A 13,463-nucleotide genomic window follows, 5' to 3' on the forward strand; every position below is an offset into this window, starting at 1 on the left:
GGCAGCACTGCTGGCTGCTGGAAGCATAATTGCCAGACTGGATGGTAAGATGTTTTAAGTTTGATGGACACTGATAAATTACCGTCATAAAATACTCTAGCAATTTGTAGTCTCACCAGGCTTCTCTGCGAGGCATCATTGTCTAGATCTTCTCTAATACCAATTTCTTTAAAATTGTTGATTCTTATTTTTGTTGGTATTTCTCTGATTGCTAGTTGGGTTGAGAGTACTCATTGGCTGTGAGGATTTCTAGTATGAACTGTCCATTTTCTCTGCTCATTTTTCTATTGTGCTATATGTCATATTTTTTGTAAGTTGAAATTCTTGATGTAGTCTAGTCATGGGTTTAGGTTTATCATATAGAAATATTTAATTTTTCTGTAGCCAAATTTGTCAGTTCTTTTAAATGGCTTTTTGGGTTTTATTTTTTGCTTGGCAAATCCTTCTTTGATTATAAATTTAACTGTTTTGTTTGTAGCTGGTATCTGATAATGCTTTGTATTTCTGCTTTAAAAAAAAAAAACAAAAACAAAAAAAACAACTTTCTAACATTGAATCTATCTGTGATTTCTTTTCCTTAATCATTTTTTTAAAATAAGAGTATAATTATTTTACAACATTGCATTAGCTTCAAGTGTGCAGCAAAATGATTCAATTTTATATATCTTTATATAGATTTATATATTCATATATCTATGTATATAGATTCCTTTTCACATTTTTCCATTATAGGTTATTACAAGACATTGAATATAGTTCCCTGTCCTTGTTGTTTATCTACATCTGCTGGAGGCTAGAGTTTAAGTTTATTTTTCCCTGCATGATTTTATGAATAAATTATTCTTTCCTAATGATTTGAAATGCCACCAAGAAAACCCACAATTACAGATGCATGTGTATATCCGTTCTGTTTTTTGTGTTATTAACTGTGGGTTTTATACCCAGCTAGTAGAGCCAGGTCTTCCTGGTTAGGATGTTATTGCAGAATTATTTTGACTTTTTGTGCATTTCCTCTTCCATGTGAAATTCCAGATCACCTTGTTAAGCTTTCTAAACATGCTGTTTACATTTTAATTGGGTTCTGTTGAGTTCGTAAAAGATTGTAGTAGAACTGTAACAGCATTTGGGAGAATACTTGGCAGTATTTATTTTTTCCCATCCCACACAGGAATATTTATGCCTTTTCTCGTGTCCTTCGTTAGGTTTTCTCCTTGTATCTTTGTAGGCCTTGCCCATCAAGTGCTGAGCCAAGTACGGAGACAGCTGTGTATTTCAGGGGTGGCTGCTGAGAGTGTGTCTTACAGGTCACTGCCGCCCCTCTGTGCTGTTTTCGTGCATTTGGTCCTCGGGACGCTCCCTTCATGCCCAACGCCTTGGCTGCGATGAGCTCTTTTGGCCCTTATCCCTTGAAAGGCGTGGTTTGATTGTTCCACTCTAGGAGGTTCTCATCCTCCCATACCCAGGGGGAGGCCTGGGTGCTGCACGGCCCAGACTGGCTTCCACATGTGCTCCTCCCACAAGGCACGTTTCCCTGTTTTGAGGCCCTGGTGTTCGCAGACACTTCCTTCTCCTTTAAACTACCCCTCCCTGTGAGCTGCTGCTCTGCCCTCTGCATCGCTCTGCCCCTCCCCAGGCTGCTTCTCATTTCCAGCAAATACAGGGCCAAGAGCTCTTATTCTCAACATTCTCCTAGTGAGCTGCCAGCTTGACGCCCTGTCACCTCCCCCAGTCCGTAGTGTATATTTCATGCAAACAGGGGCCTTCCCCTACATAACTAGAGTAAGACCACCACACTCAAGATGCTCACACCATTATCAGCGCTCACCAGCCCCCAGACCACGTTCAAGTACTGTTGACCCAATCACGGCACTTGTTGCTTCTCAGGTCAGCATCGTGAATGCTGTTAGTTGTCACAGCTCAAATCATGCATAGCTTACGGGCGTTTTTTGTTTGTTTGTTTGGTTGGTTGGTTTTTTGTTGTTTTGTTTTTTTGGCTGTACTGCACGACATGTGAAATCTTACTTCCCCCACCAGGGATCAAACCCATGCCCCCTGCAGTGGAAGCCCAGATTCGTAACCACTGGACTGCCAGGGAAAGCCTTACAGGTTTTTTTTAATGTCTGTGTTTCTATGTGATTTTTAAAATTTTTGTATTTTATTAATGGGTAGTTTTAAGTTCACAGCAAAATTAAGAGGAAGGTACAGAGATTTCCCTGAGACGCCCTGCCTCCAGCACCCTCAACATCCCCCACCAGATGGTACATTTGATGCAGCTGCTGGACCCACGCTTACCCATCATAATCCCTGAGTGCTTAGTTTGCCTTAGGGTTCCCTGGAGGTGTGGTGTCCATTCCTGTGGGTTTGGACACATGTATAATGAGGCGCATCCAGTTCCATTGGCCTGAAAACCCCCTGCGCTGCTCCTACATGCCCGCCCTCCCCGCTGTGTTAAGTTTCCGTGTGACTTTAGTCTGCTCCAGGCTTGAGCAGCTCCTCGCTCTTTCCAGGCTGTCCTGCCCCCCACGCATCTGCAGAGCACGGGCCTGGCTTTGCGGGCCGCCTCACGTTCCCCAGGCGTAGACGCAGGCTGCACCCTGGGAGGGAGACGTCGCAGAAGTCCTCACCCCACCTCCCCCAGGCCAGATGCTCCCAGCGCCTGGGGCCCCCAGCCCTGCTCCGGCTCTGCGGTGGCCCGGGGAGTTTTTGGGCGCACAGCAGTCAGCCTGTTAGTTCTTCAGGGTACAGAAGTCTCCTGTGGGCTCCAGTCTTGCTTTACCGGTGGACATGCTGAGTGTCCAGGCACGCGGTCCACAAGGGAACCTCCTTCTTCAGGCTGTTCAGCTGCACTGTTCCCCTAAACATCTCCTAGGGTGGGGTTTTAGGTTACCTGTAGCTCAGCTGTCTTCCTGGCCACATGTGAATGAAGGGAAGGAAGAGAGAGTTAGTGAAGCTGGCATTTAAAAAGACACACTTGTATTTCGGTTGATGCTATTTCTATGAGCAGCAGGTATGCATTAAAATACGTTCTGGGTCCTGCTTTTATGGTGACCCTGACCCCAGCATGGCCAGAGACCCCTGGTAGAGCTGTGAGAGAAGGGCATTGCGAGGGGATGGGTGGGCGTCAGGGCAGGTGTTCGTTCTGAAAACAAAAGATGAAGCTTGTACTTTACTGATTTAAGCCACCTTGTTTATTGTATTGCATTGGCCAAAAGATTTGTTCAGCTTTCTTCCGTGACACCTCATGGAAAAACTTCACTAAAGCTTTTGGCAACCCAATAAAAGGGCCTAAATAAAAGAGAAAGTTCCTTGGTGGGCAGGAAAGACTGTGGCTTGTGAGGTCTGGGGTGGGCCACTGGAGACCCTCGTTCTGCTTCACCTTTTTCTGTTCTGTGTTTGTGTTTGGGGGCAAGTCTCTGAACCTCATCTGTGAGCTGAGAGGACCAGCACTTAGCTGGTTCCCTGGCAACCAGGTGAGATGCTCTAGTCCTGAAGAAATGCCACTTATGAAGAATAGCAGATACATGAAGCCTTTAGCTGCATCCGTGCTTAAAGCTCCACTTATTTCTCTGGTAACTGAAGATGTCAGCTATTGTTAACACCTTATTTTTATGTAACTCTTTATAATCATCTCATTTGATGCAATAATTATTACCTTTGTTTATGATTCCTTGGTGGCTTAGATGGTAAAGAGTCTGCCTACAATGCAGGAGACCCAGGTTTGATTCCTGGGTCGCGAAGATTCCCCTGGAGAAGGAAATAGCAACCCACTCCAGTATTCTTGACTGGAGAATCCCATGGACAGAGGAGCCTGGCGGGCTACAGTCCATGGGGTTTCACAGAATCGAACAGACTGAGTGACTAACAATTTGACTTTCACCTCTGTAAATTAGCGACTGAACAACAACTGTCCTTGAAATATGGACTACTGGGTCTTTTTTATGTTGTTCTCAATCGTCTAGTGTTTATTTATATTTTCAGTATCATGAAAATGATAAATTATGGAAACCTATATACTGTTAGGTAAGGGGCTCCATAATACAATATTAATACATGATTGACCTGAGATGTATTATAGCCATAGGCATTAGTTTCTGCAGAAGTCCCCCGGTGGGTAATATGTTGATAAGAGCTAACACGTGTTGCATGGTCATCACCACCCGCTCGGCACCGCTAGGGGCGCCCCAGGGACCTTTACTCTCTTGATCCTTCAGCAGGTCAGATAGGTACTGTTGACGTTCCCGCTTTATCTGCGGAAACCAAGGCACAGAAAGCTTGGGCTGTTTGCCTCAGTAAGTGGCCGAGCTGGCGGGATTTGAGTGCGTGCACTGTCAGAGTCCACAGTCAGCCCTGAACCACAGTGTGGGTGGCTGGTCAGCCGTGTGCACGTAGAAGACACAGCTTGTAAACATCTCACAGGCTTGCGCTGGGCAAACGCTAAACGTCTCGGAGCGTTTTTGAGATCCTGTATGAGTCAGTTCGACACCTTAGCATCTCCCCTTTTTTGGTTTTCAGCTATGGAACAACTATTTTCACCTGGCCGTCGCTTTCCTCACTCAAGAGTCCCTGCAGCTGGAGAATTTTTCAAGTGCTAAGAGAGCGAAAATCCTTAACAAGTAAGTCCACGCAGCCCTGGATTCACGGGCAGGAGCCTGCAAGTCTATTTGCATCGTCTTCTCACGGCCTCTAAGCCAACTTGGTACCAACTGAGATGTAGTCATGGTGTAATGGGAGGGTGGTTTCAGATCATGAATTGGGTATTGTCTTTTGTAACCCTGGAGTTCGGATTGAAAATTGCCGGATTCCTTCTGGTATGTTGCCGGTCCCTGCCGTTCAAGACTATTAGGGCCGCACAGGATGAGAGTTAGGGGACATAACTGCTTTTGCTGTGTGCTGTGAGGATGCCATGCCATGTGTGGTTTGCTGTGTGGCTCAATTCTCCAGTGTTGCTTCGAAGCAGGAAGCTTCTGATGGAAGCTATTGCATGTTAGCATTGTGGGATAGCCCATTGTGCAGTGCTGAGTGGTCTGGGGTTCCTTCTTTGCCAGAGATGACCCTGGGCCTCTTCCAAGCAGGAGATCTGAAGGGCTTAACTCGCCCTTTTATTATCCTAAGAGCCTCTGAGGAGCCCCAGGAAAGACAAGATTCCTACCTGGCTCTTTCAGCACTGCGTCCTGAACATCTCCTGGTCCAGGGTCAGGAAAAGAACCCTTGCGTGGGGTTCTTTGCAACCCTTGGGCACTCTGAGGACCTTTATCTTCTTTCTGCCTCAGTTTCACCATCTTCTCAGTTCTGTGGGTGCTCAGAGGGAAGACAGTGAACCCTTATGGGGGATCTGTTCATCGGTACATCAGTGTTTCATCAGCACATCACGGTGCTGAGTCAGCCATCCCTGTTCATCATTTCGTGATCCTTCTGTGCCATGCTGACTGTTTCAAGGAGTTGCCAGCCCGCTGTCTGGAGGTTAGTGATTCCAAGGTGTCTCCGAAGGGGCAAGCTGCTCATCCATCCTTGTATCCTGGGAGCATCTGTCTCCCTCATGGAGGTGAGATTGGAATCCACACAGCTCCAGCCAACAATGGGGCCCAGTCTTTACCAAGCTCCCAGCACAGCCTTCCCTTAGAGATGCCTGTGGAGAAAACCTATGTTTAAACTGGAAATCTACCTGAAAAGAGCTGACGTCTCCTTCACATTTTGGAGAATAAAATAGTTTGATTCTGAGCATTCTCCAGCTCAGGATGCAGCCCCTCTCTTCCTGGGCCCCTTCCTTGCTCCTGCAAGAGCCTTAAGGTTCAAGCTAAAGCAACTCCAGGAAATGGGCTTTGGCTGCCGAAGGAGACGTTTGCTTCCCCATCATGCTGTACCTTCTGAGCTTCAGAGCCACGGAAAATTAAACACAGCCAGCTGGTGTCTGCCCTCCCTGAGCCGGCAGGGCCTCTGATTGGGCTTTTAGAATTCTCTGTCTCACAACCATCAGAGGAGAAATGCCGGATTTCCCCTTTGACTTTGTCTCAAGGATCCCCCGAGGGAAAAAGGCCCCAGCATTCCAAAAGGTGTCTTTGCAGCAGTGTCTCAGCTCGGGTGCAGTCTGAGGGGTCCCCTTCCCGGGCTGCCAGCGCAGTGTGTAGCTGTGGCAGGCCCCCGAGGAGACCACATTTCAAGCGTCTGTGATGAGCGCTCTTGGCCTACAAGGCCGTGTGGCTAAGATGCGAGGCAGGTTCATCTATGTGTGTTGCATTTTCCCTGCCTCTTGCTGCACCTTACACTTTACCATCCATGCACAATTTTAATTTCTAAATAGCAAAACCTGCATAAGAAATATTAGGAGAGCTTCCACATTGTTAAGTGGCTATGCTCCAATACAAGATAAAAAGATTTTTTTTTTTTTAAATGCATGATTGAAGTAGAACCTGGAGTTGGCATGTGGTGGTGCTCAGCCTCAGTGGTGAAGGTGGCTGAGTTGTTTACCAGAAAGTGTCGTGCCAGCGAACAGCCAGTCCCAATGGGGGCCGTGGGGTCCTCAGGGGTGTGGCCCCTCTCCAAGCAGAGATGCTCTGCGTTGTTGCAGCATGAAGGAGTGTCCGGCCTGGAGCACTTGGGACTTGGAGCAAGGCACAGGGGACCAGGTGACACAGGGATTAACCCCGGTGGTCTGGGCAAATGGCTGGGTGCTGATGTCCAGCACAGCGGACATTGTAATGCAGGTGGCTAATTTTTTCTAGAAGAGAAGGCCAGGGAGTCTGAAAGTGGAGTTGTGCCGACCCGTTTCATCACCTCTGACTGTCTCCCCATCAGCCCGTCTGCTGCCGGGTTTGTCAATCCATCCAAGGGCTTCACTGTGGAACCCACACGCCCCCGGCTGCTCTTCCTCTCTGCAGGCCCCTCAGCTGCTCTCATCTTCCTGGTCGACAGCCTGTGGCCCAGAACAACGGAAAATGCCAGGATCAGAAGATCTGCCCGTTCGTTCCCTCCTGTTATGCTGCTTGTCCTCCCGATGACCTAGGCTAGGGAGATAATTAGGTTATTTATTCCAGAGGTGTTCCCCAAAGCGCACGGGAGTAACATAAAAGAATGCACCATACCGTACAGAGCACTGATTATGTCCAACCCAAATTGAGTACAAGATTTGGCAATGAACCACGAAATAAATAACCCTTAGGAATCAAAGTCCATAATAAGAACATTTAACTGACTCACCTTCAGACATCCTTGGCGCTAGTGACTCCTAACAAAGGACAGAGAAGTCGACAGAATGTAAACCTGACCATCATTAATTCCCCCACCTCCATCCTCCCATGCACTTTGTACATTCAGGGGGTCAGGATATTTTCTGTTCAATGTGAAAGAGCTGGCTTAGAATTAGCAGCCAGTGTGGACATTTTAGTCTGTAAGACATCATGTGTCCTGGTGTGGACCATGGGGTGCTATGACTGCAAATGGGCTTCTGTGTTCAGAACCAGACTTCTTTCTGAGAGAGGAAGGGGTTCATGAATGGGCCTCCAGCAGATCTAAGCATAAAGTGCTCACTTAAAACTGTCCACTAAGAGGGTAGTGCTTGATGGGCAGCCCCGGGTTGGTGCATGCGAACTCGTCTGAATAACGTGTGTTGTTCCCGTTACCCTCTTCCTAACTTGGTCCCGGAGTGTTGCTCATTCTTTTTTGTTTTGTTTTGTTTTAACTATAGAAGGCTATCCTCAGACACCTGCCTGTTCTTAGAGGACAGGTTTCACTCCTGGACCAAATACCATATTAAAAAAAAAAAAATCATCATCTTTCCAAACACTGGGTTCTAAAACATTAGTGAGGAGTTAAGTTTCTACACACTACTGTACACACTACTTTTTCGGGAGACCAAAAGGAAGAACTACACAGTGACAAGCCTTGCCTTTGCATGTGACCTAATCAGAAGCTGTGGTTGCTGCTGCTGCTGAGTCACTTCAGTCGTGTCTGACTCTGTGCGACCCCATAGACGGCAGCCCACCAGGCTCCCCAGTCCCTGGGATTTTCCAGGCAAGAACACTGGAGTGGGTTGCCATTTCCTTCACCAGCGTGTGAAAGTGAAAAGTGAAAGCGAAGTCGCTCAGTCGTGTCCGACTCATAGCAACCCCATGGACTGCAGCCTAACAGGCTCCTCCGTCCGTGGGATTTTCCAGGCAAGAGTACTGGAGTGGGGTGCCATTGCCTTCTCCGGAAGCTGTGGTAGAGTGTTCCAAATTATAAAAGAAAATATGATGTGTAATTTGTGTTTGTGCTATTTTTTTCCCCCACGAGGCTCAAATTATTGCAGATAAATTCACTGTATAATAAGAATTAGAAGGGAACCAGAGGAGATAGACTCAACAAGCTGTAACCTGTGCCAAGGTCCTTCTGTTACGTGAACTGCTTTTGGCTTGCATAAATTAGTGATACTACATTCCTTTTATTTGAGGTATAGTTGATTTACAATAGTTTCTGGTGTATTGCAAAGGCTTGCTGGGACTTCTCCTTTGCCCTTGGATGTGGGATATCTTTTCTTGGTGGAATGCAACATTCTGCTGTAGACCCTTATTCAGCAGCAAGTTGTAATTTTGGAGTTCTCGCAGGAGAAGATGAATGCTCTAAGCGAAAGATGGAGAAGCTCTATACAGTCAGCAAAAACAAGACTGGGAGCTGACTGTGGCCCAGATCATGAACTCCTTATTTCCAAATTAAGACTTAAATTGAAGACAGTAGGGAAAACCACTAGACCATTCAGGTATGACCTAAATCAAATTCCTTATGATTATACAGTAGAAGTGACAAATAGATTCAAGGGATTAGATCGGATAGACCGAGTGCCTGAAGAACTATGGACAGAGGTTCATGACATTGTACAAGAGGCAGTGATCAAGACCATCCCCAAGAAAAAGAAATGCAAAAAGGCAAAATGTTTGTTTGAGAGGCCTTACAAATAGCTGAGAAAAGAAGAGAAACTAAAGGCAAAGGAGAAAAGGAAAGATATACCCATTTGAATGCAGAGTTTCAAAGAATAGGCAGGAGAGATAAGAAAGCCTCCTCAGTGATCAATGCAAAGAAATAGCGGAGAACAATAGAATGGGAAAGACTAGAGATCTCTTCAAGAAAATTAGAGATACTAAGAGAACATTTCATGCAAAGATGGGCAAAACAAAGGACAGATATGGTTTGGACTTAACAGAAGCAGAAGAGATTAAGAAGAGGTGGCAAGAATACACAGAAGAACTATACAAAAAAGATCTCCATGACCCAGATAACCATGATGGTGTGATTACTCACCTAGAGCCAGACATCCTGGAATGTGAAGTCAAATGGGCCTCAGGCAGCATCACTATGAACAAAGCTAGTGGAGGTGATAGAATTCCAGCTGAGCTATTTCAAATCCTAAAAGATGATGCTGTGAAAGTGCTGCAATCAATATGCCAGCAAATTTGGAAAACTCAGCAGTGACCACAGGATTGGAAAGGTCAGTTTTCATTCCAGTCCGAAAGAAGGGCAATGTCACAGATTGTTCAAACTACGGCACAATTACACTCATCTCTGATGCTAGCAAAATAATGTGCAAAATTCTCCAAGCCAGGCTTCAACAGTACATGAACCATGAACTTCCAGATGTTCAAGCTGGATTTAGAAAAGGCAGGGGAAACAGAGATAAATTGCCAACATCTGTTGGATCATTGAAAAAGCAAGAGAGTTACAAAAAATCATCTATTTCTGCTTTATTGACTACACCAAAGCCTTTGACCGTGTGGATCACAACAAACTGGAAAATTCTTAAAAGAGATGGGAATACAAGACCCCCTGACCTGCCTCCTGAGAAATCTGTATGCAGATCAGGAAGCAACAGTTAGAACTGGACATGGGACAACAGACTGGTTCCAAATCGGGAAAAGAATACACCAAGTTTGTATATTGCCACCCTGCTTATTTAAACTTATATGCAAAGTACATCATGTGAAATGCCAAGCTGGATGAATCACAAGCTGGAATCAAGATTTTTGGGAGAAATATCAATAACCTTAGATATGCAGATGACACCAACCTTGTAGCAGAAAGCAAAGAAGAACTAAAGAGCCTCTTGATGAAAGTGAAAGAGGAGAGTGAAAAAGTTGATTTAAAGCTCAACATTCAGAGAAGTAAGATTATAACATCTGATCACTTCATGGCAAATAGATGGGGAAACAAAGGAAAAAGTGAGAGATTTTATTTTTGGGGGCTCCCAAATCACTGCAGATGGTGACTGCAGCCATGAAATTAAAAGATGCTTTCTCCTTGAAAGAAAAGCTATGGTAAACCTAGACAGCATATTAAAAAGCAGAGACATTACTTTGCCAACAAAGGTCCACCTAGTCAAAGCTATAGTTTTTCCAGTGGTCACGTATGGATGTGAAAGTTGGACTATAAAGAAAGCTGAGCACTGAAGAATTGATGCTTTTGAACTGTGGTGTTGGAGAAGACTCTTGAGAGTCCCTTGGACTGCAAGGAGATCCAACCAGTCCATCCTAAAGGAAATCAGTCCTGAATATTCATTGGAAGGACTGATTCTGAAGCTGAAACTCCAGTACTTTGGCCACCTGATGCAAAGAACTAACTCATTGGAAAAGCCCCCCATGCTGGGAAAGACTGAAGGTAGGAGGAAAGGGGGACGACAGAGGATGAGATGGTTGGATGTCATCACCAACTCGATGGACATGAGTTTGAGCAAGCTCTGGGAGTTGGTGATGGACAGGAAGGCCTGGCGTGCTGTGGTCCATGGGTTTGCAAAGAGTCAGACATGACTGAGCGACTGAACTGAACTGATACAGCAAAGTGGCTCAGCTAATTTTTTTTTCAGATTTTTCGTTCCATTATAGGTTATTGTGAGATATTGAATATATTTTGCTGTACTGTATAATGAATCAGTGTTGTTTATCTATTTTATACAGAGCACTGTGCATCTGTTAATCCCATACTCCTCATTTATGCCCCCACCCTGTCCTTTTCCCCTTTGGTAGCCCCAAGTTTATTTTCTGTGTCTCTTCCTATTTTGTAAATAATTTCATTTGTATTACATTTTAAATTCCACATGTAAGCAATATCCTATGATACTTGTCTTCCTCTGCCTGACTTCCCTCACTTAGTGTGACCATCTCTAGATCCATCCAAACTGCTGCAAATGGCATCATTCCATTATTTTTATGGCAGAGTAATATTCCATTGTAAATATATACCGTATCTTCTTCTAGTGATGTGGTATTTTATTGACCATGATAAAGCTTTATGCAGTGGAGGACACATATGACCCTGTGTCTAGTAAGGCTTATTACCATCAGTCTGGGGTCCCTCCTCCTCCTACCTTCCCAGAAGTTACCAGTCATTCCCATAAAAACAAAAATGTTGTAACCCACCCATCATCTCCCCCAAGCTCCCTCCATGCCTCCCATCTCTCCCCATCCTCCACCTGCTCCTGACTCTGGCTGCCGGCCAGCTCCTGTCTGAGCTCCCAGAACCGCGTCATAGGTTTTCCTTCTCCCATCTTAGCCTCTCTGCGCTGTTTTCAGACTCAGCCATTCAGTGATGGAGCTCCTCAAGTCTTGATGATTCTGTTGTCTCCCCTTAAGACAGCATTTTTCAGTATCAGCCCTTGTGCACTTCAGCCCTTTGTTGGACCAGGCTAGCAACTTAACGGGCCGTTGTATTAATTTTTTTAAGAGCCATCTGCCATAACATAACCATGAACACAAACTAAGTGGCTTGAAGCAACAGCAATGTATTGTTTTCCAGTTGCAGAGACCAGAGGTTGAAATCAAGGCATCCACAGAGTTGGTTCCTCCTGGAAGCTCAAAGGGAGCGCTTCGTCCCTGCCTCTCTCCTCCCTTCTGGGGGTGGCCCCATCCTTCGCTGTGGTTGGGGCTCCTAACTGCATCCTTCGTGCTCCTCAGCTGTGCCTTTGCCTTCACACGGCCTCCCTTCCTGTGTCTGTGTCCTTAAAGGTCTCCTTTCCCTGATAAGGGTGCCAGTCGGATTTAAGGCCTGCCCTATCCTGCATGACCTCATGCTAACAGGATTACTTCTGCAAAGACGCTCTTCCAGACACACTCTCATTCATGGACAGCAGAGGTTAGGGTCTTAACAGATTTTTATGGAGGACACAATTCAACCGACACCAGCCAAGACCAACATACCTCTTTCTTTTCTTTTTTTTTCCCCCACTGAAATAGAGTATAAGAAAGCATTAGAGTTCATGGCAGGTAGTAAAGTTAAGCGTTATTTCATGAAACTTTTGTGCACATATATTTATGTGTGTGCCACTTAGTATATTTCTCATTTTAAGAAAAATTTTTGAAATGTATCGATCTGCCTCTGAAGCCTTGGTTCGCAGCACAGCCCTCCTCTTAAGGGGAAGGAGTAGGCAAGCTCCCTGTGCTCCAGCCTCCCTGCCTTCTGTGGTCCATATACCCACCTGCACCCCCCCCCCCACCTGCCACAGGGCCTTTGCACCTGCTGGTTGCGTCCCACCTCAGTCTGAATTACAGCTTTCCTTTTTCAAATCTTAGAGTTGGCGTTACTCTCAGAGCGAGCTTCACCCACAGCCAACCTGGACCCACTCCTCTTTTTCCTAACAAACCATGATCATGGCCCTTCGAGAAAAACTTCATACACATACTTGCATGTCTTGGGCGACTGTTTAATGTCCATCTCTGCTACCATGCTAATAGGTCCCACACATCTGTGGATTGTGTCTCTTCTCCACATTATAGGACGTTGCCATATTAGCTCTGTGCTGGCCTCCAGGACATATTCAGTAAATCATGAAGCAATGAGTGATGCTTGCTGAATACATTAATGTCAGTGACCTTGGAAACCATGGGGAGGATGCTGTGAGGAGGCCCAGTCTAAGCTTCTAAAGGAAGGACCAGCCTGACTTCATTGTTTGCTCAGACAAACAAGGGCAACATCTCATTCTTCCCAAAGCCTGGGAGACATGCATCGTGCCATCAATGCCCCAATACTGTAGATGAAGAGACCGCAGGTCAGAGTGGTCAGGTGACTTCCCCAGTGTGCTCAGACTGGGGCTCGGTGTGCTGACCTCTCAGCTTGGACTGTCTCTGGTGGACATGCTGTTTCTGCTTCTTAGGGTGAAGATTCAGGATAGCAGGTGCTGAGACGAGGCCATGGAAACCAGAGTCATGCTATTTTGGGTCAGAGCTATAGGCCTGGATGTGGGATCTGAGATCTACCCAGGCTCACATCTAAAGGATGCCTCCTGGGGGGCCCCTCGGACTGGCCTTTTTGAGGTGCCCACTCACCGTGTGGGTGGGCACAGGGCATCTGGGTGTGGTCGGAGTGCCTGCTGACCCCAGCTTTGCAGAGATGGGCATGTCGTTTCACCAGCAGGAATCTCTGCTTCCTCAGTGGGAAGGTGGCTGTGGGGACCTCTCTCTCCTCACCTGGTGGGCTTACCGCAAGAATTAAACGAAACAAACACTCTT

General features: G+C 46.1%; 1 protein-coding gene across 2 annotated transcripts in view; it reads left to right on the top strand.

Annotated features, from left to right (window-relative positions):
• DOCK1 (dedicator of cytokinesis 1) overlaps positions 1–13,463 on the top strand; it is a 545,853-nt gene that overhangs the window by 431,008 nt on the left and 101,382 nt on the right. For both annotated transcript variants that reach the window (XM_070470415.1, XM_070470416.1), the window contains exon 31: positions 4,513–4,613. In XM_070470415.1, coding sequence (XP_070326516.1) covers positions 4,513–4,613 — 101 coding nt within the window. The remainder of the gene's footprint in view (positions 1–4,512; positions 4,614–13,463) is intronic.

The sequence above is a fragment of the Odocoileus virginianus genome, chromosome 7 (assembly GCF_023699985.2).
Source record: "Odocoileus virginianus isolate 20LAN1187 ecotype Illinois chromosome 7, Ovbor_1.2, whole genome shotgun sequence".
Classification (NCBI taxonomy): domain Eukaryota; kingdom Metazoa; phylum Chordata; class Mammalia; order Artiodactyla; family Cervidae; genus Odocoileus; species Odocoileus virginianus.